General features: G+C 43.8%; 1 protein-coding gene across 1 annotated transcript in view; it reads left to right on the top strand.

Moving 5' to 3' along the window:
• The first annotated feature begins 23,694 nt into the window (after positions 1 to 23,694).
• LOC133379090 (vomeronasal type-2 receptor 26-like) overlaps positions 23,695 to 25,280 on the top strand; it is a 37,987-nt gene continuing 36,401 nt past the window's right edge. Inside the window, exon 1 of the mRNA XM_061613700.1 lies at positions 23,695 to 23,880. Within this exon, the coding sequence (XP_061469684.1) occupies positions 23,695 to 23,880 (186 nt within the window). The remainder of the gene's footprint in view (positions 23,881 to 25,280) is intronic.

The following is a 25,280-nucleotide window of genomic DNA, read 5'->3' as shown; positions in this document are numbered from 1 at the left end:
ACAGCTTTTCAGAACATCAACTTATATATGTTTGCTGGTCCTAAGTACTTCCAGTATATTCACGGTTCTTTGTCCTTTGTAATGAAGCCCAAAATAAGGGCCAAACATGACTCCAGTTCTCCATTGCCTTCTATTGAACAGTTTGGAGAGGAAGCATTTCATTGTTCATATTCAAAGCACGTGTTGGCCATAAAAGGCCAGACAAGATGCATACGGAAGGAGAAACTGGAGCGTTGGCCCCAAGAGGAGCTGGAGATCGCCCAGTCTCAAGATGGCTACAGCACTTACTTCAGTGTCCAGGCTGTGGCTCAGGCCTTAAATGCTGCATATTCATCTAGATGTCGATGGCGGGTGGAGGAGATGTCTTGGAACAACAAAGACTACAACCATGGCAGGTATTTCCTCCCCCTTTCCTTAAACTGCAATCCATTGTCCCAGCTGGAGAATCAATTTTTTTTTTTTTATCCTTCCTCCCAGAAGGAGCCCAGGGCGGCAAACAAAAATACTAAAAGCACTTTAAAACGTCTTCAATACAAAAGACTTTAAAACATATTAAAACAAAACATATTTTAAAAACATATAAATACAAAACATCTTTAAAACAGCTGGTCGGGCACCTGTTGTGTATGCTTTGATTTGGATCCTTGCGTTGAGCAGGGGGTTGGACTCAATGGCCTTGTAGGCCCCTTCCAACTCTATGATTCTATACGGTTCTTTAAAATCTTTAAGAACATCTTTAAAAGAAATTCCAACACAGACGCAGACTGGGATAAGGCTTGTTGAAAGAGGAAGTCTTCAGTAGGCTCCGAAAAGATAACAGAGATGGTGCCTGTCTAATATTTAAAGGGAGGGAATTCCAAAGTATTGGTGCCACAACACCAAAGGTGCACATCCTATGTTGTGTGGAACGGTCCTCCTGATAAGATGGTATCTGCCGGAGGCCCTCACCTGCAGAGTGCAGTGATCGACTCTGTATATAAGGGATAAGACGGTCTTTCAGGTATCCTGGTCCCAAGATGTGTTGGGCTTTGTACACCAAAACTAGAACCTTGAACTTATTTGTTTGTTTATTTATATATTTAGTATCTGATTTATGTCCCGCCCTTCCTCCCAGCAGGAGTCCAAGGCAGCAAAAAAAAGCGCTAAATAAAAACGGACCTTAAAATACATTAAAACAAAACTTTAAAAACATTTTTTTAAAGCTTTGAAGACATTTTATTTTTTTAAAAAAAGGTTAAAGAACATATCGTTTGTAAAAGATAAGTTTTTAAAAGCACACTAAAAAACAATTCCAACACAGAAGCAGACTGTGACATAATTTGAGACATTACTGAGACATAATTTGCCCGTTTTTGAGGAAAATCCACTTTGTATGGCTCATGGTAGAGTGCTGTTTGCTCACCATAGTGCTCTGGACTCAGAGAGATCTAGCCTTCTTCGGTGAAGGTGGATTCTCTTTGTCTCTCCCTCCCTACTCTCTGCTGGGCCTAGAGCTTGCCCATCAACAGGCAGGAGCACCTGGAACACAGATGGAGCAGGCACACAGGTCTCATGGCCACAGTCTTCCTTAAGAAGCTGAGATGTTTGTTTTTAAACATCTGTAGACTGCCCTTTGTCAAAAGACCCCAGGGCAGTTTACAATGAAGTAAAACAACAAGATGATAAAACCAGCTAAGGACAGTTTTTAAATCCACAAAAAACAAATGCAGATAAACAAAGGCAGGACATCTAAGGAAGAGACCTTTTCATCTAGCAGGGAAAGCTTGTTGAAACAAAAATGTCTTCAACTCTTTCCATAAAGTGCATATAATTATGGTAACTGTTTCTAAATTTGCACCAATGCCCATGAATTGGAAAACACAAATGTTATGCAATACTGTGTCTTGTTTTATTGTGCGAGTGATACCAAAAGCTGTCACAGTCTGAAGGGAAGGGCATGTGCAAGCTTCCACAAAATCTAGATCCTGAGTGATTGGGGTACCACATCACGTGGAAAACTGTATGTGCAAAAGCTCCTCCTTCCTTCAGACATTTGCGCAAGGCATTGAAGCTACTTGGCACAGCTGCATGTTCCCTTTGTATGCTACCCATGACTGTGATCAGACCTGTGAGGACCCTCTCTGCAGTGGCCCCTGTAATGTGGAATAACCTTCCATAAGGATACAGCAGGCACCTGGAGTAATGGTGCTCTGCCAGCTAACATACCTATTCACAAGGGCATTCCTGAGCCTTCGCTTTTAGCACCATGTCCATTTTGGATATCATATTTGTGGTATTTTAAAAGGATTTTATTGCCTTTTGCATCAATCTTCTTCTGTAAGTCACCTTGTTGTTTTAATCGAACCCACCCGTACACTATGCTTAACATCTAAGGCCCTCCTCTGGGTGCCCTACTCCGAGGGAAGCTTGGAGGGTGGCAACAAGGGAGAGGGAGTTCTCAGTGGTGGCCCCCAAATTATGGAATGATCTTCCTGACGAGGTGTGCCTGGCACCAACACTGTTATCTTTTTGGCACCAGGGCAAGACTTTCCTCTTCTCCCAGGCATTTTACCATGTATTTTTAGATTGTTTAAAATGTTTAAATTGTGTTTTAAATGGTTTTTAAAAGATGTGTTTTAAATTTGTATATGTGTTTTTAATGTTTTTAGGTACTGTAAACCTCCCAGAGAGCTTCAGCTATGGGGCGGTATATAAATGGAAGAGACGGACGGACGGACGGACGGACGGACAGCTAGCTAGCTAGCTAGCTACCTAGATAGATAGATAGATAGATAGATAGATAGATAGATAGATAGATAGATAGATAGATAGATAGATAGATAGATAGATAGATAGATAGATAGATAGATAGATAGATAGCCAACATGGTTTCTCGGTTTCTTAATGCTAGCTTTCCCCTTGTCATTTCAGCTTCACCCTTTCTTAAAAGAAATCCAGCTTTTGAACACCTCCAAGGGTGAACTGCATTTAGATGAAAATGGAGAGCTGCCAGGCTATTATGATATTGAGAACTGGGTGATGTTTCCCAATAGATCTTGTGTTAGAATGAAAATTGGGAGTGTAGAGAAAGCGGCATCCTCGCACATGAAGTTCACCATTAACCCGGAAGCCATTGTGTGGCCCAAGCGGTTTAACCAGGTAGGGGGACACTTTATTCCACATGACGTCTGTGAAGCTGTCATTCTTTGTTGGATAATTCATATCGGACTTTGACTGCCATCTTTCCACATGAACCAGGGAGGAGACCTTGCTGAATATTCTGCAGGGGTGGGAAATGGCAGCCCCTCATATAGCGATGCTCTGAAGCAGGGATCCTCTGATACTCATGGAGATTCCCCATGCAGTTTGGAACCTGGAAAAATTGGTCACTGGCCCTGGTGGCTCTATGTCAGTGGGGCACTGGAATCTACTTTGGGTTTTTCCAGGAGCCCCACTGACATGCAGCCACCAGCCTCCATCACCCAGCTTTATTGCCTTTAACACCCTCAAATTTAACCCCCACCCCACCAATCTATGATTTTGTGTGTGTGTCTGCCTTGTTAAACTAGAGCAAAAACACATGATAATTATCATAAGAACATAAGAAGAGCCTGCTGGATCAGGCCAGTGGCCCATCTAGTCCAGCATCCTGTTCTCACAGTGGCCAACCAGGTGCCTGGGGGAAGCCCGCAAGCAGGACCCGAGTGCAAGAACACTCTCCCTTCCTGAGGCTTCCGGCAACTGGTTTTCAGAAGCATGCTGCCTCTGACTAGGGTGGCAGAGCACAGCCATCACGGCTAGTAGCCATTGATAGCCCTGTCCTCCATGAATTTGTCTAATCTTCTTTTAAAGCCGTCCAAGCTGGTGGCCATTACTGCATCTTGTGGGAGCAAATTCCATAGTTTAACTATGCACTGAGTAAAGAAGTACTTCCTTTTGTCTGTCCTGAGTCTTCCAACATTCAGCTTCTTTGAATGTCCACGAGTTCTAGTATTATGAGAGAGGGAGAAGAACTTTTCTCTATCCACTTTCTCAAGGCCATGCATAATTTTATACACTTCTATCATGTCTCCTCTGACCCGCCTTTTCTCTAAACTAAAAAGCCCCAAATGCTCCAACCTTTCCTCGTAAGGGAGTCGCTCCATCCCCTTGATCATTCTGGTTGCCCTCTTCTGAACCTTTTCCAACTCTATAATATCCTTTTTGAGATGAGACGACCAGAACTGTACACAGTATTCCAAATGCGGCCGCACCATAGATTTATACAACGGCATTATGATATCGGCTGTTTTATTTTCAATACCTTTCCTAATGATCGCTAGCATGGAATTTGCCTTTTTCACAGCTGCCGCACACTGGGTCGACATTTTCATCGTGCTGTCCACTACAACCCCGAGGTCTCTCTCCTGGTCGGTCACCGCCAGTTCAGACCCCATGAGCGTATATGTGAAATTCAGATTTTTTGCTCCAATATGCATAATTTTACACTTGTTTAGATTGAATTGCATTTGCCATTTTTCCGCCCATTCACTCAGTTTGGAGAGGTCTTTTTGGAGCTTTTCGCAATCCCTTTTTGTTTTAACAACCCTGAACAATTTAGTGTCGTCAGCAAACTTGGCCACTTCACTGCTCACTCCTAATTCTAGGTCATTAATGAACAAGTTGAAAAGTACAGGTCCCAATACCGATCCTTGAGGGACTCCACTTTCTACAGCCCTCCATTGGGAGAACTGTCCGTTGATTCCTACTCTCTGCTTTCTGCTTCTTAACCAATTCCTTATCCACAAGAGGACCTCTCCTCTTATTCCATGACTGCTAAGCTTCCTCAGAAGCCTTTGGTGAGGTACCTTGTCAAACGCTTTTTGAAAGTCTAAGTACACTATGTCCACTGGATCACCTCTATCTATATGCTTGTTGACACTCTCAAAGAATTCTAATAGGTTACTGAGACAGGACTTTCCCTTGCAGAAGCCATGCTGGCTCTGCTTCAGCAAGGCTTGTTCTTCTATGTGCTTAGTTAATCTAGCTTTAATAATACTTTCTACCAGTTTTCCAGGGACAGAAGTTAAGCTAACTGGCCTGTAATTTCCGGGATCCCCTCTGGATCGGTTAGGAGAGTCGTTAGGAGACCCTTTTTCCCTGACAATGGCCAGAGTGGTTTAACAGTCAGACCTCTTCCCAGGGAATTCTGATGATTGTAGCTCTGTGAGGGGAATAGGGTGTCTCCTAACAACTCTTAGCAACTTTTACAAACTACACTCCTCAGGATTTTTTAGGAGAAGCCATGACTGTTTAAAGTTGAATAAATGTCTGGTGTGGATGTGGCCAGGAAAAGTTTTGGTTTGTTTGTTTGTTTGCTTGTTTGTTTGTTTGTATACCACCTCATAGCTGAAGCCAGGGCCGGCTGCAGGCATGACGGGGCCCTTGGGCATCAGCTTGCCCTGGGCCCCTGGAGGTACAGAGGGCCCTCCGCTTTCCTTCCGCGATCCATGGAAGCAGAACGGGAGCCGCGGATCGTGGGACAAGAGCTTCCGAACCTCCCGCCATCCCCCTGCTTCACTTACCTTTTTCTCCACTGTTTTTTGCAGTTTGCCATCAATCAAGATGGCGGCTGAGAGGCTTTAGCCCCTTAGGGAAACTTCGTCCGCCATCTTAATTAATGGCAAACTGCAAAAAACAGTGGAGAAAAAGGTAAGTGAAGCAGGGGGATGGCGGGAGGTTCGGAAACTCTTGTCCCACGATCCGCGGCTCCTGTTCTGCTTCCACGGATCGTGGAAGGAGAGTGGAGGGCCCTCTGTAGCTCCAGGGGCCCTCAGGCCAGTGCCCAATGTGGCTGCCCTTTAGAACCAGCCCTGGCTGAAGCTCTCTGGGCAGTTTACAACAAATAAAAACATTAAAAACAAGTATACAAATTTAAACCCTACCAAATTAAATCCCATACAAACCAAAAGGCAAGTTAGGTCCCAGGCTATGGTCTGAAGGCACATAAGGCCAGCTCCTTGCTAGCAGGGTCAGGTGTGGCCAGTGCCTGGATGGGAGACCACCTGGGAACCATATGGAAGCTGCCTTGGGTTTCAATCATGAAAAGAAAGGCGGGGTAGGAATGTAATAAATAAAATAAAAACACATGCCGGTCAAATGCTGTTAAAAATACTGTTAATTTTTTTAAAATTTGGGTGGAAGACTACATGTGTAGTAGAATAAAAAGGTGCAGAAACCCTGAAAAATAATGATGCTATTAAAACTTTCTTTTGGAAAGGAAAGGGGTTTTTCCCTCTGCTCAGTCCCCGCCTACCGAAATTCTCCATCTTTGGAGATGCAGTCCTGATTGCAGGTGTTGCCACCACTCACCATATGCTCAGAGGCACATGTTACCAAATTCTTCCAAGCTACACAGGAAATGGATAATGAATTGGACTATGAAAGACCAACCCGAATGGTGTTTGCGTTTTGACCAATTTGTAGGGCAGTCCAATATCTCAGAGAGGAGGTCAGGTCTCCTGCTCCCCTGGTGCATTTACTATAGCTGCCCAATTTCCCTGCTTTTTAAAGTTTGATAGAAAAAAAACGGTTAGGTATAGGTACGTTTTTAAACAGCAAGCTTTTTTTTGCCTATTAGTGAATAATACCTGTAATTACACAGAAAACCAATGCTGTAGTGGTTAGAAGGCTGAACCAGGGCCTGTTCAAATCAGCTTCATTGGATGTCCTTGAGTTCTAGTGTTTTGAGAGAGGGAGAAAAACCTTTCTCTATCCAGTTTTTCTATGCCATGAATAACTTTATAAATTCCCATCATGTCACCTCTGACTTGCCTTTTTTAAAAAACACATTTGCACAGTGTTGTATACATCAGTATGGTTTGATCTGTATCAAAGTCACTGCTCTACGTGTTCATACCACTCTGTGTGTGTGTGCATGTGCACACGTGTGCATGCATTCGTGTCCACTGGATGCACTTTACTTGCTTTGTTTCCCTGCCTCTCCAACCCCTCAGAAAACCTCTTCATGTGGGTATCATATGTGTGTGCCTGTAAGCATTTTTTCTGCATCTCCAACACTGGAATTGTGCCATTCTAGAAATGCCCCCCCTTTCTCATCACCAGCAAAGGTTTTCCCACACTAGTGTACACACTCCATTGTGGGCAGCTCTCCATTCTCATCTAAATGCAGTTCACCCTTGGAGGTGTTCAAAAGCTGGATTTCTTTTAAGAAAGGGTGAAGCTGAAATGACAAGGGGAAAGCCAGCATTAAGAAACTGAGAAACCATGTTGGCTATCATCTATCTATCTATCTATCTATCTATCTATCTATCTATCTATCTATCTATCTATCTATCTATCTATCTATCTATCTATCTATCTATCTATCTATCTATCTATCTATCTATCTTTATCTATCTATCTATCTATCTATCTATCTATCTATCTATCTATCTATCTATCTATCTATCTATCTATCTATCTATCTATCTATCTATCTATCTATCTATCTATCTATCTATCTATCTATCTATCTATCTATCTATCTTTATCTATATCTATCTATCTATCTTTATCTATATCTATCTGTCTATCTTTATCTATCTATCTATCTATCTATCTATCTATCTATCTATCTATCTATCTATCTATCTATCTATCTATCTATCTATCTATCCATCTATCTAGTGTACACACTAGGGCTGAAGCAGAAATTGGATTTGCTAAAGTACTCAAATCAGATTGATGCTGGTTTGGGGGGGAAACACATGAGAAAGAACAGGGCAGGCATGCGATGTGGCTAATGTCATGCACACCTCTCTTCAGAAACCAGAAGTGGGCATGCAATGGATCCACAGTTACTGGGAATGTGTACACAAATACAATCTCTTTGTCTAGTATGCCCCACAAGGTTGTTGTGATGATAAAATGAAGAGGAGGGGAATACCATGGCTACCACATAGAGCTCAGGGAGGGGGAAGTGGGATGTTGTTGTTGTTGTTGTTGTTGTTGTAGTAGTAAATATTATTATTATTATTATTATTATTGCATTAGTGATTATGGAGTAGCTTCATCTCCCTCTTTCTTTGCCAGCACTCAAGTCTTTAAAAAATAAGGCATTCTTAAAGTGTCTTCATGTGATGATATGCTACTCTTCACCAGTGTTTTTTTTTGCAGCAGCAGCAGTTTTTTTTCCTGCAGTTGTTCTGGGATGGATTTGTTGGTTTTGTATCTTTTTCCTCTGCCTTGAGCATACTTATGTATGAAGAGGAGGGATATAAGTGTTGGAACAAACAAGCAGACCCACCAAGGTGGCTGCCCTGCCCTCCCCTTCTGCATTAAGAGTGCTTCCCTCAAAAAAATGCATGGAGTCACTTAGGGTCAGCTGTATCAGCGAACCTGTTCGGTTCTTTCCAGACCCTTTGAACAAATCCCATAGACACAAAACACTCCTAACGCTTTCCCCTTGGTGCACCTTCCTCCCCTATGATTAGATTGTGCCTCGCTCCAGGTGTACTGAAAGCTGTCAGCCTGGATACAAGAAGGTGGTTCAAGAAGGGAAGCCGGTTTGCTGCTCTGCTTCTGCTCCGTGCGCGGAAGGGACCATCTCCACTGAGGAAGGTGGGCGACTCCAGGGAAGAGGGCATTCCTTGGGAGAACATAATGTAATGTACTTCCTTCCAGTCGATTCTGACTTATGACGACCCTGTGACTAGGGTTTTTATGAAGCTGAGAGGCAGTGACTGGCCCAAGGTCACCCAGTGAGTTTCATGGCTGGGTGGGGATTTGAACCCTGGTCTCCCAGGTTGTATTCCAACAACTTAACCAGAACATAAATAGGGCAAAAGATTTACTCAGAGAAACTTTCTGTGAAGATTCCAAATGCATATTTGAATGTGGATCTTTTCTTGGCGTCTGTAATTTTAATCGTCTTCATTAATCCCAGGAAGTGACTGAAAATAAATGAGCTTGAGGAAGCAATCTCTGGGCTACAAAGTAGGTGGAGACAGGGCCAGCACCAGAGGGTGGCCAAGTTGGGTCTTAGCTAAGGGGCCCTGGGTCCCAAGGGGCCCCTGAAAGCCCCCTCCTTAGGGTGGGTGGGTAGCACTCCCTTCCGCGATCTGCGGCTGCATCGGCTGCCAACTCTGCTGCAGATTACGAGAGAGAGCTCCCAGGTACCCCCCATTGCAAGATGTCAGCTGAAGTTTCCCTAAGGGGCTGATGCTCCTGACACCACTTTGGTTGATGGCAGAGATGTGCATGTGTAGCACACATGCATGCCATCAACCAAGATGGCAGCAGAGGCATCAGCCCCTTAGGGAAACCTCGGCCACCATCTTGGCTGATGATGGACTTGTGTCTGCAGCGCAACAAACATTTACGTTAAGGGAGAGGTAGGTGGAGCATGCAGGAGGGCATTGTGGGACTGCACAGCAGTAGGGGGTGCCTGGGAGCTCTCTCTGGCATTCCATGGTAGGGTCAGGAGCTGATGCTGCCACAGATCGTGGAAGGGAGTACTACCTACCCACCCTAAGGAGGGACCCTTCAGGGAGAGGTAGGTGGGGCATGCATGCGTGTGTGCAGGTGCCGGGCTTGGGGCAGGCTGATGCCCAAGTCTCCAGCATGCCTGGCACCAGCCCTGGGTGGAGAGGGTTCAGCATGCACTGTCCACGCTGCATATCTTTTGCATGCCTTCAGGGATCAAAGACCAAGAACCACATCAAAAACAAAGTCAATTTTTGAAATTATTAAAAATAACTAATGATTAAAAATAGTAAATATTTATTTAAAACTATGAAAGCATGATAAATAATAAAAAAAATAAAATGTACAAAAACGATTATAATATAGTAGATGAAAAATTACAGTTAATATGAGCATTAACTACTTATGGTATAACAGAAAATTATATAGGGTGTGTGGTTACCCATAAACAAGAAGGACGCATAGCCCAAAGCTGTACAATGAAAGCACCCATCAGTGGGTAGGTCACTGCTCCTCAGCTTTACCTACATCACAAGGTGGTTTTGGCAATGTTGTTGTTATGTGCCTTCAAGTCAGTTACAACTTATGGCGACCCTATGAATCAGTGACCTCCAAGAGCATCTATCATGAACCACCCTGTTCAGATCTTGTAAGTTCAGATCTGTGTCTTCCTTTATGGAATCAATGTGAAAAACCTTGTGCTTGTTCTATGTCCTTGGAGAAAGGGCAGTATACAAAGGTAAACATTACATAAGTAAATGAATAAAACAAAATTTTGCGCTCCTTCACAATCACACATTGTTATTTCCTGATCTCCCCCATATCTTTTTTCCAAGTCTAATAGAACACTGATGATTATGGATGTAAGTGATGTTGAAGCTATTTTTTCTCCTCCTCAGATGCAGAGCATTGCACCAAATGTCCAGAAGATCAGCATCCAAACAAGGACCAAGATCAATGTATCCCCAAAATTATCATCTTTCTGGCTTATGAAGAACATTTGGGGATCATCTTAGCTTCCACTTCCCTATTACTGTGTTTAACAACAGGTGTTATTTTAGGAATCTTCATTAAATTCCTAGAAACTCCGATAGTCAAAGCCAACAATCGGGACCTCTCGTACATTCTCCTCATCTCCCTCTTGCTCTCCTTTTTGTCCTCCTTCTTCTTCATCGGCTGGCCAAGGAAAGTGACCTGCCTTCTCAGACAAATGGCCTTCAGTATCATCTTCTCTGTTGCCATATCTTCTGTGTTGGCAAAAACCATCACTGTGGTGCTGGCCTTCCTGGCCACAAAGCCAGGGAACACAGCGAGGAGATGGATGGGGAAGAGTCTGGCCAACTCCATTGTCATTTCCTGTTCCAGTGTCCAAGTTGTTATCTGCGCTATCTGGCTGGGGATCTCTCCCCCATTCCCAGATTCTGACATGCACTCACAGCCTGAACATATCATTCTGCAATGCAATGAAGGGTCTGTTGCCATGTTTTATGGTGCTCTTGGCTACATGGGCTTCCTGGCTGCCATCTGCTTCATGGTGGCTTTCCTAGCCAGGAAGCTGCCTGGGGCCTTCAATGAAGCCAAGCTGATCACCTTCAGCATGCTGGTCTTCTGCAGTGTTTGGGTCTCCTTTGTGCCCACCTACCTGAGCACGAAGGGGAAATACATGGTAGCCGTGCAGGTCTTCTCCATCTTGGCCTCCAGTACTGGGCTCCTGGGCTGCATCTTCATCCCCAAGTGCTACATCATTGTATTCAGGCCTGATTTGAACACAAAGGAACACTTGACAAAAAAAACACTAAAGTTAACTTCTGTTTCTTAAAATATTTATTTATTTACAAGCACAGTAGTAATCTACATACTTGTCTTGGGAGTATAGCTCCTTAGATATAAATCTCTCTTCATTTTCAGAAATAATGGATGATTAAAATGAATGCAAAATGATTCTGCAATGGGTATAGGCCCCTAAGTGTTTTGCATACATTGCTTTATCCAAGCCAGTTCCCCACTAGTTACCTCCCAACCACACTGGTCTTTATGCCACTAATGCCCATGTGGGGTTACCCTGACTGGTTTTGCACAGTCTTATTTTCTAGGAAATATTGTACACTTGTGGAATGTTAACACAATCTCCTGTTTATTTGTGTGGAAGCTTTCCCCCCAAAACTGTGCTCAAAATGTATAACAACATATCTATTTTTTAAAAAAGAGTAAGAATTCTAAAACTGTATTGGAAACGATCAGAAATAATCAGAAGACAAATAAACACTAAAGATCAATCCATTCAACATTGTATAAAACAGTACTACTAAGCTAACTACTAAACACTTGCCCAGCCCACACTGGTCATCCCATCCAAAGGTTTTCCTGCCAATGGAGTTAACTGTTTTATCGGGGAACTTGATTACACAATTGCTACGGCAAATACAACCAAGATGTGGAACTCAGTAGTGATAACTCTGGGGGGGAAATGTTGAAGGGGGTCAATGATATTTCAGGCGGGAAACACCTGAAAACAACTTTAAGACAACCTGGGCATCCAAAGGGTTCATTGGTTGGAAGAAAACCAAGATGGGAATAATTGATTCCCCCACTGGAATTAACTGGTCCTCAGATCTATGTTGACCTTGACAGTATGTTAATGTGTTCTCAACTGGCTGTGTACATGTATGTGACTTCCTTAATAAATGCCATCTAAAAGATACCAAGATGGCCGATTTCTGCTCATGTGGAGAGTGAACTTAACTTGATTCTGTCTAGAAACAGGGACTGGAGGTCTTTTGAGAAAACAGGGGGTCATGGCTCATGATCTGTCTACTCATCCCCTCTGAGGTGATGGAAGAGTTTGAAATATTTCCTCCTTAAAATCTGTTGAGGTGGGAGGAGCACTTTCTCCCCTAACCCGTATCTATTCAGAGTTCTTATAAGTTAGATGTCCACTCACCTATGCTCACAGGTTTCCAACAACACTCAGCTGAGTAGGCTGAATAATGGTTGGAGACCCCACCCAAGGATTCTTGGGTCTTGGGAGGTATCAGAAAAATTAAATGGTGAGTCAGACAGTGATATATTCTTATCATATGATATTTATATTCATGTTTTGTACACTACAGCTATTAACTGTACTCTAGGTGGCTCTAGCCATCTATCAGAAACAGAAGATAAGAATACAAAATCAGCATGAACGAGTTTGCTGTATACACTGACTTAACATCAAAGTATAAAACCTTGAAGGTACATTTAGGTTACAATATAAGACTGGACGAAGTCCAGACTCAAAATCTTGCTTTGACTGCATAGGCTCAACTTGTGGAACATGTTGAGCTTTAATGATGATGATGAAGTGCTTTAAAGATTAACATGAGCACCTCGAACTAGGCCCGGAAATGAACTGGCAGCCAATACAGCTGTTTTAAAACCAGGGTTATATGCATTCTAAAAGGAACCCCCATGTCATAAGTCATAACCGACTTGAAGGCACATAACAACAACAACTAGTATTCTGGCTGCTGCATTTTGGACCAGTTGAAATTTCTGCGTTGTCTTCAAGGGCAGCCCCATGTACCGCACATTGCAATAATTCAGTCTAGAAGTTAGCAGAGCATGGAGCACTGGGGCCAAGTCTTCTTTGTCCGAAAGGGGCCGAAGCTAGTGAACCAGCCAGAGATTGAAAAAAGCACTCCTAGCCACTGGGGTCACCTGAACCTCCAGTGAATGTTGGATCAAGGAGTACCCCCAGGCTACAGACCTGCTCCTTCAAGGAAAGAGCAACTCCATCCAGAAGAAGCCATCTTTCCACCTTCTGGATATGAGAACTCCGGACACATAACACCTCTGTCTTTTCAGGATTCAGCCTCAATTTATTGGTCCACATCCAGTCCATCACTGCCTCCAAGCACTGGTTCCACACCTCAACTGCCTCTCCTGATTCAGATGGAATAGAGAGATAGAACTGGGTGTCATCTGCATATTAATGGCGCCTCACTCCAAATCCCTTGATGAAAGCTCCCAGTGGTTTCATATAGATATTAAATACTGTGCGAGACAAGTTGGACCCTGCAAAACACCACAGGATAATTCCCATGGTGCTGAACAGTAGTCTCCCTTAACTACTTTTTGGAAGCAGCTCTTGAGGTATGAGAGGCAGCTCTGAAGAGCAATACCCCCAAGCCCCACCTCCTCGAGACATTCTAGAAGGATACCATGGTCAACAATATCAAAAGCCGCTGAGAGATCAAGGAGAACGAGCAGGGTTGCCTTTCCCCTATCTGTCTCCCAACAAATGTCATCAACCAGGGTGACCAAGGCAGTTCCATGGCCAGGCCTGAAGCCAGACTGGAATAGATCCAAGTAATCGGTTTTCTCCAAGCATTCTTAAAGCTGGACCACCACCATCTTCTCAAGCACCTTGCCCAAAAGGGGGATATTTGCCACTGAGCAATAGTTGTTTAACACTTCTGGGTCCAGGGATGTCTTCTTAAAAAGGGGAAACACGCCACTGACTCCTTAAAGGCACATGGCACCCACCCCTCTTCCAAAAAAGCATTAATCACTGCATGGACCCACCCAGTCAGTCCCCTGATGCTAATTCTCAGCAACCAGGACGGGCAAAGGTCAAGGGGGCAGGTGGTGGGCCTCACTTGTCCACATCCTCACGCCGCAATAATTGAAAATGACAGTGCTCTGGACCTCTCCGTTGGACTTGCTCTACCTGTGGCGGTCAACTCCAAGATATATTTACCAGCTGAAATGCAACTTTTCACTTCTAATTTTTTTTAGCATGTGTTTTTAATTTTTTTTAAAAAAATTGTGTTTTAAATTTTTTGTGTTTGAAATTTGTATAATTGTTTTTATTGTTTTTAATTGCTGTAAACCGCCCAGAGAGCTTTGGCTGTGGGATGGTATATAAATGCAATAAACAAATAAATAAATAAATAAATGCAAACAGTCTTCCAAAGGAGAGGTACAATTTACATGGCTGGTCATAAGATAGAATCCTATAAAAGGAAAGAAGTATGCAAATTCTGATTGATTTTCCCCACATGCTCTGACTTCCTGTATGCTAGTATTCCTTCAACAGTGAAGACCTCAGTCTACTTTTAAATGGGCCCACCCAGTGCCTTGTCACTGAGCTTCTGGTACAGAGTTACAAAGTATAGTTAGAAATACATCAATACATCGCACCCATCAGATGACACGAACTTCTTTGAGGCTTATACCGAGTCAGATCATTAATCCAACTGGACACCTCAACAGAGTTTGCACATAGGTAGGGTTTACGCCCTTAATTGCTCAGGGATGTCTTTCCCCACAACTGGAAACTTCAGGAAGTACAGGATGTGACTGCAAGACTTTTAACTGTGACAGATCACTTGGAAAAATCTGTTGCCAAAATTGAAATAACCTTGCAGCTTCCCGGTTGGTGTTTGAGACCAAATTCAAATCGCTGGTGCTGCCCTTCAGGGCTCTATATGGCTTGAACCCAGGAACCAAAAGCAGTGGAGCCATCAGGAATAGAGTATGGGGCAAGAAATAGGACAGGGGGTGTTTAGTCTTTGAAGGTACAGAGTAGAAGAGCTTCTGCCCATGCAAGCTTGTTATCCCATTAAGCCTTAGACAATAAGAACCAGTATATTGGAGGGGCAGCCTTGTGGGGCTCCTCAGCAGTTTACCCCCTTTGCCCTGCTCTTCATCCATGTGGCAGAGGGGAACTTGTGCTTTTTCCTGCACCTGGCAAAGGAAGCGTGAGTGAAGCTGGGTGAGAAAGTGGATGAAAGCAGCCCTTTGATACAACCAGGATGCCACACTTAACGAGGCCAAATTCTACTGCTCCTCTTGCGTGTGGATAGGGAGAGGGCATTCGCTGAACCAAAAGGGCCCCACCTGCTGGGCTTGGAGGGCATAGAGTGTGGACGAAGTTCTTCTGCCTTTCTTCTCTCCCTCTCCCTGTGGAGGGATGGCAAGGTGTTTGAGCTGCAGCACTTTGGAAGGGTAAGCAATTAGATGAAATGTACATGCCATCAGGAACTGATTGCCTTTGAGTCCACCAAAATAAACATCAGAATGAAGAGTAACATGATGCCCCACCTGCTGATCTCAACACCTGAGAGGGTCTGTAGGGAAGGAGGCAGTCTCTCAGGTATTTAGGACCTAAGTTATTTAGTGCTTTGAACACCAGAGAGCTTCTGCTATGGGGCGGTATACAAATGCAATAAATAAATAAATAAATAAATAATGTGAGCACCTTGAACCGGCCCCAGAAATATGCTGTCAACCAATGCAGACTTGTGTGCGGATGGGGAGAGGGCATTGCTGAGAAGACTAAAAGGCCAAAACTGGGAGGCAACAGGCCTCAGCCAGAGCATGTGCAGTTGAGTTCAGATATATCTTAAAATCAGATCCTGGTGGTGGACCGGCTCCTTATCTTCTCCACCCACCACAGGTCACGTTTGACAGGTGAGCGAGTCCAACACACTATCAGTCACAATGACACAATGGAACTATGCAAGCCTAATCCAACCATGAGCTGATCATCAGGACTTGCAGGAGTGCAAAACATCCGAGCCCTGTCAACCAGCGAATTGCAGGCACCTACAAAACATTGTGGACAGGACTTGGCAAATGTGAGAAATCAGCTTCCTGGTGGTACCTGCAATCCTCCTTTGGCCCAGGAGCATCTTTACTTGACCCACACCTAACATCATATATGACATTGGGTGTATGGTACGTGGGCATGGGTTGCCCAAAACAGTGCCTAGGCCAAATGGGGAGATCTGGCGCACCTGGTATGGTACCTGGGCCAGAGGTTCTCCAGTATAGTCCTAAAAGGAAATCTTGATCCTGACTCTTCTGACTGTGTTTTTTCACAAAGTTTCGACATGCTCAGTTGCCCCCTCAATTCTCCATCTCAGAGTTTGGAGTCACATCTGGAACTTTTTGCAAACATGTTTTTCTCCAGCCAAGCACCTGCACCTGGAGTTCAGGATGCTGCAATGCTTCTTTGCCTTATAATTATCCAAATAATAGTGATTTTTTTAACCTACTTTTCACCAAAGCTCCAGGGATTTGTCCAAAGACTGCCTTTGAGTCCACCAAAATAAACATGAGAATGAAGAGTAACATGAGCCAACATCTTGCATTTGAGCCCCAAAAGACTCGCATAAATGCCTCCTGTGCCACTTAGAGTTTGGGCTGAGATTTAGGCCGGGTGAAGAGAGTGAAGTCTTGGCTGGGCTCCATCAACTTCAGGAAAGCCACTGAACCTTGCAAAATGGTCAGGTGTCATCGAATGATTGTTCTGATTAGTTGAGCGGAGCAGCCTCAAGGTACGTGGCTCTTCCAGCCAGAGAATGGCCTTGCTGCTCCTTTTCCTGCTTCTGTTATTGCTTCTGCTGCCTTATGCGGGCTGTGGGATGCTCAAGACGAAATGCCCCTTGACTCTGGTGAGGGATCGGATAGACCCTTTCAACTACTACACACCAGGAGACCACCTCCTCGGTGGGGTCATCTCTGCCACAAGAGCTTTGTTTTATCTGCACTTCTTCAACAAGCCCCCCTCTACCAGCTTTTCCCAGTAAGTCGTTGTGAGGATGGAGTTATCCCAACTGGCCAGGCTCTCTCCTGCTCCTGATAAATCCCTGTCCTGCTCTGCCTCTGTGATTTTACGCATTCATTGGTGCTAAGGCAACATCAACTACATAATCTGCATTTTCAGATGCTGACTCTGGTGAGGCCCCTTTTCAAGCATCAAGGATAGCAACATAGGACAATGACATAATTTTAACAGAACAAACACTTTTCTTTTAACCTCTGTGAACAGACACAGGCCAGTGGCTTAGGACAAAATCTACTACGAAATTCAGCATCCTATCAGTTGTTTGTAAGTATTCAAAGAAGTAAGATAGAAAAGGTATACCTAGTTCTAACTAAGTTGGAGGTGCAATGCCCAGACGTGGGTCTTGCCCTCATGGCTCAGGAGAGAAAACAAATACAAAGATGTCTCCTCTCTCCTTGGACAGTAGAAGAAAAAGACAAAGGATGGGAGGTCAGGTCAGCTTCCTGAACATCAGTTTACAATGGAAGGGAGTTAGGTAGAAAACAGCACAGGTAAAGGTAGGCCAGCCTAGCCAGCTGGAGGACTCTAACTCTATCTTCCTTCTGGAATACACACAAAAGAACCCAAACAGGAGTAGCTCTTGCCCCACTTCCAATATATCTATGATGTGTATATAAGGCATACAAAATTGCAAACTGATGTGGAAATGTGGATAACTGAATGTAAGAGTGGGAAAATTTCAAACCTGAGAAACATTGAAGCTGTTTTACCAGTCAGTTACTCTACTCTCAAAGGAAAGTTATTCTCTCCTCTCTCACCTTTCAAGACACACACACATGGGCAAGACTAGGCTACATTGTACACCTGTTACCTGTGCCAGGGGTGCCAGACCTTCAGCCTGTGGGCCAATCTTGCTCTGCCAGGGAGCCCAATTTGGCCATCTGCCCTCAACCATGCCACACTCTCATCAGCTGACATCACTGGTGAACTTCCTACTTCGGTTTAGCGGTGAGGGATGGACAAATGTCTGTTTCTTAGTTTTCCAATCTTAAATTCAGTTCTCTGTGTTTTCACAGTAATACACACACACACACCATTAAGGAGGATTTGACTGTTGAGCTTGTGGCTTTGACTCTTGATCAGTGTTAACGTAAGTAAATTAATTCCAGACCTTAGACTGTTAAAGAAACAAGAACTGAATCTATTTATCTTCACTGAAGGTAGGATGATGCTGATGATGCAATGTGTATATTTTTGCAGGGAATTATTCACAAAGTCCTGGCAGAGCCTCTCCTTCCTGTTTGCCATTCAGGAGATCAACAGGAATCCAAGGCTCTTGCCCAACATCACCTTGGGCTACAGCATCCATGAGAGCTTCTCTAATGGAAGGGTGACGTACGATGCTTTGCTAGACCTGCTGTCCACTGGGCAGGCAAATGTTCCAAACTACAACTGTGGAGGACAGAATAACTTACTGGCTGTTCTCGAAGAATCTGGCTCTGAAATCTCCATCCAAATTTCAGGCTTGTTGGGCATCTACAAAATCCCACAGGTAGGAATGGAGACCGGGTGGGGCATTAGCCAGCTGAGCCCAATTTTTTTTGCAATCTCTCCCGGGAATTTGAAAAATGGTTGGGGTGGATGTCCAAAGTGAGACTGGAGACAGGCCCTAGGCCTGAGGCCTCATGCAAGATACACACTACTCACAAGAGGAGGGAGTCCCTATCAGGATCCTCCTACCAGAGCATCTTATTGGTGGGGGGGTTCCTTTTATAAAAAACATGATTACCCAGAGAATGTCACAAGGGAAACACTGTCCCCAGCAAAGATGCTTGCAATAGATGGGACTTAGGGATGGACCGTTTCTCATTCTTCCAATCTAGAATTCAGTTTCCCACATTCTGTAGTAATTTGTGATTATTATTTCTTTTAAAAAATCCTCATGAAAATTAATTAGCAGTTGTAGTGGTTAACGTGTTGGACTATGGCTTGGTCGACCAGGGTTCGAATCCCAACACAGCCACGATACTCACTGGGTGACCTTGGGCCAGTCACTGCCTCTCAGCCTCAGAGGGAGGCAATGGGAAACCCCCTCCCAATACCCCTTACCATGAAAACCCTATTCATGGGGTGGCCATAAGTCGGAATCGACTTGAAGCCAGTCCATTTCCATTTTACTCCTAATACACATGTTTGAATTCAATGTTGACTAATATGAACATTTTTGCGAGCAATATTTTCTGATATACTGTATAACACATTTTGCATGTTATTTTCACAAAATAACAAAAACTCTCGACAGATCTGAGGTATTTTGTCTGGAATACTTGTTTTCTGACCGGAATCACCAGGTCACAAGGAAAGTGGCCACCTTCCTAGCAGCTTCTATTGATTGTCAGAGAGTAAGGATTAAATAATAATGTAATAATTTTAACTCTCAATACTTTTATGTTTTACAAGGAAAATTTCTTTTTGCGGTTTGCTTGGTTTTAATATGTACAAGAGTTACTAATTTCTCATTTTTATATTACACACTGGTTGTACAATTCTGTATGGAGTGGTCTTTGACCGTAATAAAATACTATTACTGCTGAATTTGTGTATGCATCTTTATGCACTCCTTCCCCAATACACATTGTACACATATGCATGCACCTTGTTCATAGAACTGCATCACAAGATTTGGAGAAGGGTAATTGTGTTTTTCTTCAAAAAGGGTATATTAGGTTGTTTCTTATTCCCCTGTCCCTAATAGGACCGCCATCCTTCATAATGGTCAGAATCTTTCCCATCCTCATTCATCATATTGGGATAAGGAATATTTGGGCTTTGATCTGAAAGAAAACACCTTCTTTTTCTCACCAGGTCAGCTATGCTTTTGTCTCTCCGGTTCTGAGTGATAAGACCCAGTTCCCTTTTTTCTACCGGATGGTCCCAAAAGAAGAAGCCCAGTATCCAGGGATTGTCAAGCTGCTCCTGCACTTCAGGTGGACATTCGTTGGTCTCATTGCTTTTGACACTGACAATGGAGAGAGGTTCATGAAGACCTTGACACCTGCGCTCGTCAGGAGTGGCATTTGTGTTGCCATCTCCCAAAGCATCCCACAACTGAGTACGTATGAAATGGAGATCAGTCTTCTTCCATTCTTCACATGGCGACAAGTCCTTGTGTTTGTTTATTATGCAGAGACGACTTATGGATTAGATGGAATAATGATTATGCAACTATTATTTGACGAGGTGATGAAACTCACTACAGGGAAAGTCTGGATCACCATGGTTATATGGGACATCACCTTGGACTTAATGTATGGCAGCTTATCTTTCCAACACATCCATGGTATTTTTTCCTTCTTTATTCAGACAAATAAAAGTACAAAATATGATGATTTTTGGACCCTTTTCTCTGCTATCGAGCAATTTGGGGAGAAAGCTTTTATTTGTTTATATTCAAAGCATTCATTGTCTGTGAAAGGCTGGACAAGATGCAGAGAGAAAGAGAAGCTGCCCCAAGACGACCTGGAAAGAATCCTCTCTCTGGACAGCTATAGGATCTACAACACTGTCCAAGCCATGGCTCTTGCTTTAGACGCCGCTTACTCATCTAGATCTAATCGGAGGGTGCTGGACAGGCTGGAAGTTCAAAGGCTCCAGCCATGGCAGGTATCTCCTCTTCCATCACAGACATCTCTGCTGAACATGACAATCGATTGTGTGATTCCAGAATCACTGGGTTGAATCTGAGAAAATGTGAAAGGTAGTGGGGAGGTGTAATTCTGTAAACCCCCCCTGAATTGGCCACTTTTTCTCCCCTTACCCTCGTCTCGGAGGACAAAGCCCCTCTGGCAACAGCCCCCATCACTGGTGTAACTCCCCTTTTGCCTGCAGCACCCCATTTGGAATAAGTTATAGCCCTCTAAACTAGAGTTCCCTTGGGCAGGGGAAGGGGCATTGTACCGCCTCTAAAACTTCTTCCCTCCTGACCAGGGTGCTGCTACTTTGATACCTGCCTGTGTTAATGGTCTCAGTGATCCATGGGCTCATTAAGAGAGCCTTTGATATACATCAAGAGAGTCAGTGTGGTGTAGTGGTTAGAGTGTCGGATTATGAGAGACAGGCACAAGCTCTGTCTGAGAAAGCAAATTTTACTGTGGGCAGAAACAGCACCCAAAGGCAGGATAGATAAATGAGTCATGCCCCAAAGCCACAGCAGGGCACAGATAAACAAAGGAAGAATTGCTTCAAATGCAAATCTCCTAATCACCTTCAAAGAGATTGTCTTGGGAGGGACAGAGAAGAAAGAGTTGCTTTTAAATAAAAGCAAGCTGAAGAGGAAGGCAATGGTAAACAAGGGAGAGGGCCTTCTCAGTGGTGGCCCCCAAATTATGGAATGATCTTCCTGACGAGGTGCACCTGGCGCCAACACCAATATGCGGATGACACTCAGCTCTATCTCTCATTTAAGTCCTCACCGGAGTTGGCTGTGGATACCATTTCCAAGTGCCTGGAGTCTGTAAGTGAATGGATGGGAGGAAACAGGCTGAAACTGAACCACGACAAGACCGAGGTACTGCTTGTGGGAGACAAGAGAAGATCGGGAGATATCGACCTGGTGTTGAATGGGGTAAGATTGCCCCTAAAGGACCAGGTCCGCAGCCTCAGGGTCGTTCTTGACTCCAAGCTGTCCATGGAGGCTCAGGTGTTAGCAGTGAGCCGGGCAGCTTGGTATCAGTTACACCTGATACAGAGGCTGCGACCCTATCTTCCGGTTCATCTGCTCCCGCAAGTAGTGCATGCCCTGGTCTCCTCTCGCTTATACTACTGTAATGCGCTCTATGTTGGGCTACTCATGAAGACGGTTCGGAAATTACAACTGGTACAAAATGCGGCGGCACGGCTGATAAAGAATGGCCGCCGCCGGGATCACATCACTCCAGTGTTAGCAGACCTACACTGGTTACCAGTTGTCTACCGAGCCCAATTCAAGGTGTTGGTGTTAACCTTTAAAGCCCTACACGGTTTCGGTCCAGTTTATCTAAAGGAGCGCCTCCAGCATCACCAAATGTGCCGCCTTACAAGATCAGCCTCACAAGACCTTCTCTCGGTCCCGCCAGTGAAAACAATCAGGCTGGTGCGGACTAGAGAGAGGGCATTCTCAATTGTGGCCCCCACCCTCTGGAACTCTCTCCCATACGATCTTCGCCATGCCCCCTCCTTGGTAAGCTTTCGCCAAGGATTAAAAACATGGCTATTTCAGCAGGCATACAGGATCCCTAGCAAATTTTAGTATATAACGTACAGATGTGGGTGGGTTGATTAGTTGAAGACTGTATTTATATGTCGTATTTATATTGTATTTATTTGCTGTATCTTATTTTAAATTATGTGCGCCGCCTAGAGTGGCCGTTCACTTGGCCAGATAGGCGGCATAAAAATAAAATTTTATTATTATTATTATTGTTGTTGTTGTTGTTGTTGTTCTTGTTGTTGTTGTTGTTGTTGTTATTATTATCTTTTTGGCACCAGGGCAAGACTTTCCTCTTCTCCCAGGCATTTCACCATGTATTTGTAGATTGTTTTTATTTTTTTAAATTGTGTCATTAAATTGTTTTTTGTGTTTTCATATTTGTATATTTTTACTGTTTTAATTGCTGTAAATCGCCCAGAGAGCTTCAGCTATGGGGCGGTATATAAGTACAATAAATAAATAAACCACCTCTGAATACCGCTTACCATGAAAACCCTATTCGTAGGGTCGCCATAAGTCAGGATCGACTGGAAGGCAGCCCATTTCCACTTTGATATACATGGACATTTGTCATATTACTGGTATATTAATATAGCCACCCCATTAATAGTGTTATAGTATTGGGGGCCTGGGAGGTAGTATTGCACAGGCTCTCCCTAATCCATCTTCTCCCTATGCTACTTTGGCACCTGCCCAGCTCCGCTGTGGCCTACAGCCATTCCACGAAGCTCCTTGGTGTGTTGGAATGAATGTGTGTTGCTGCAGCCAGAGGGGAAGGTCCGTAGTTCAATAGTAGAGTTGGGCTGCGAGAGATCCCGTGTTTGAGCCACTGCCAGTCAGTGTTGAGTTCCCATATTCCTGTGAGCCTGGGCTAAGCGCCTGGGTGGCTCCTGTGCTTGTTATGATAGAGTCGGGCATTTGGAATGTCGCTGTTGTCTTAATATAGTTGCCCTGTTTGTAGGCATTAAACATGTCATTTCACTTAAAAGTATCATTTCACTTTTTATATAGTAAAGTTGCTTGTATTTGTTTTAAAAGAGAGCAGAATAGTTGCATGACAGGAGCACTTTAATCACGTTGCACAGTTAGATGCTGAGGGAAGAAAGCCAGATGTCTCTCCCAACTATATAATAAAAATGGAATATTTTGCTGCACTGCCCTCTGCATTGCTAGCCGGAAGTCCCATGAAGTTCATACTCTCCCATATGGCAACCGTAGACTTACTTCCCTGAGAAACAGTCCCAGTGGGAGCAAGTCTCAATGTAGCAAACATTTTAAAACACCCACAGTTACTTAGGTCTGTACCCAGCCCTGAGTCAGAGGAGAGATCCAAGCATGAAATAGGCAGAGGTGGATAGCTAGTGTGGTGACCCATATTGTAATGATGCTGTTTTCTCTGCCGATCTAGCTCCATCCTTTCCTGAGAAGCCCCCAGTTTTATAATTCTTCCATGGACGGAGTATATTTAGATGAGAAGGGGGAACTAGCTGCCAACTTGGACATTGTGAACTGGGTGAAGTTTCCCAATAAGTCCCTTCTTAGGGTGAAGTTTGGGAGTTTACGCAGACAGGGATCCCCAGACCTACAGCTCACCATTGACCAGGATGCCATCGTTTGGCCCAAATGGCTCAACCAGGTGGGGAGAATCAAGTCTTTCATTTCGTTGTATTTTCCATCCCTTAAGCTCTTATAAGGGTATCACAGTCTGGGTGGGGCTACCTTTGAACACCTGCCAGCTCCAACATTGAGCATTTGTTCAAGATCTGGCAGTGGGTCCCTCTGAAAGTGTTGTTCAGCTCTTTTGGAGGGGTCAAATTTCCCCTTTTCGAAGCAGTTGCTTATTTAAGCAACTTTTTTTGTAAATGACTTAAAGGTTTTATTATTATATAATGTTCTTAAATAAAATAAAAATACAACTAGATGAGGTGGCCAAGGGCTTCCCCACCACCTATCATATTTTAATTTTTTTTAAAAAAAATCCTCATGTCTGCAACAGTGTGAACCTTCCAGGAGCCTCCTTCTGGCTGGGCATATTTTCTGAAGTTGTCCTGAGAATAAATATTGTAGAAAGTCATTTCCCAGCAACATTCCAAGAACAGCTGCAATAGTTATATGTGCTTGGATGGGGAACGTCCTCCTCATCTAAACCCTTCAAGGTAAGTAAACCGCCCACCAACCTTTGAGAATATTTCATCCCTGGACCAGTGAGGTCTGCCTGGCGCCTTCATTGACCTCCTTTCATTGTTCTTATGTGCCTTCAAGTAGACTACAACTTATGGCAACCCGATGAATCAGCGACCTCCAAGAGCATCTGTCGTGAACCACCCTGTTCAGATCTTGTAAGTTCAGGTCTGTGGCTTCCTTTATGGAATCAAGCCATCTCTTGTTTGGTCTGCCTCTTTTTCAACTCCCTTCTGTTTTTCCCAGCATTATTGCCTTGTCTAGTGAATCAGGTCTTCTCATGATGTGTCCAAAGTATGATAACCTCAGTGTCATCGTTTTAGCTTCTAGTGACAGTTCTGGTTTAATTTGTTCTAACACCCAATTATTTGTCTTTTTTGCAGTCCATGGTATCTGCAAAGCTCTCCTCCAGCACCACATATCAAATGAGTTGATGTTTCTCTTACCCGCTTTTTTCACTGTCCAACTTTCACATCCATACATAGAGATCAGGAATACCATGGTCTGAATGATCATGACTTTAGTGTTCAGTGATGCATCTTTGCATTTGAGGACCATTTCCAGATCTCTCACAGCTGCCCTCCCCAGTCCTAGCCTTCTTCTAATTTCTTGACTATTGTCTCCATTTTGGTTAATGACTGTGCCGAGGTATTGATAGACCTTGACAAGTTCAATGTCCTCATTGTCAACTTTAAAGTTACATAAATCTTCTGTTGTCATTACTTTAGTCTTTTTGATGTTCAGCTGTAGTCCTGCTTTTGGGCTTTCCTCTTTAAATTTCATCAGCATTCATTACAAATCATTACTGGTTTCTGCTAAGAGTATGGTGTACTTTGCATATCTTAAATTATTGAT

Source organism: Rhineura floridana, chromosome 3, assembly GCF_030035675.1.
Source record: "Rhineura floridana isolate rRhiFlo1 chromosome 3, rRhiFlo1.hap2, whole genome shotgun sequence".
Lineage (NCBI taxonomy): Eukaryota > Metazoa > Chordata > Lepidosauria > Squamata > Rhineuridae > Rhineura > Rhineura floridana.
The sequence above is the reverse complement of the archived record's forward strand: the minus strand, read 5'-3'. Positions and strand labels throughout refer to the sequence as shown.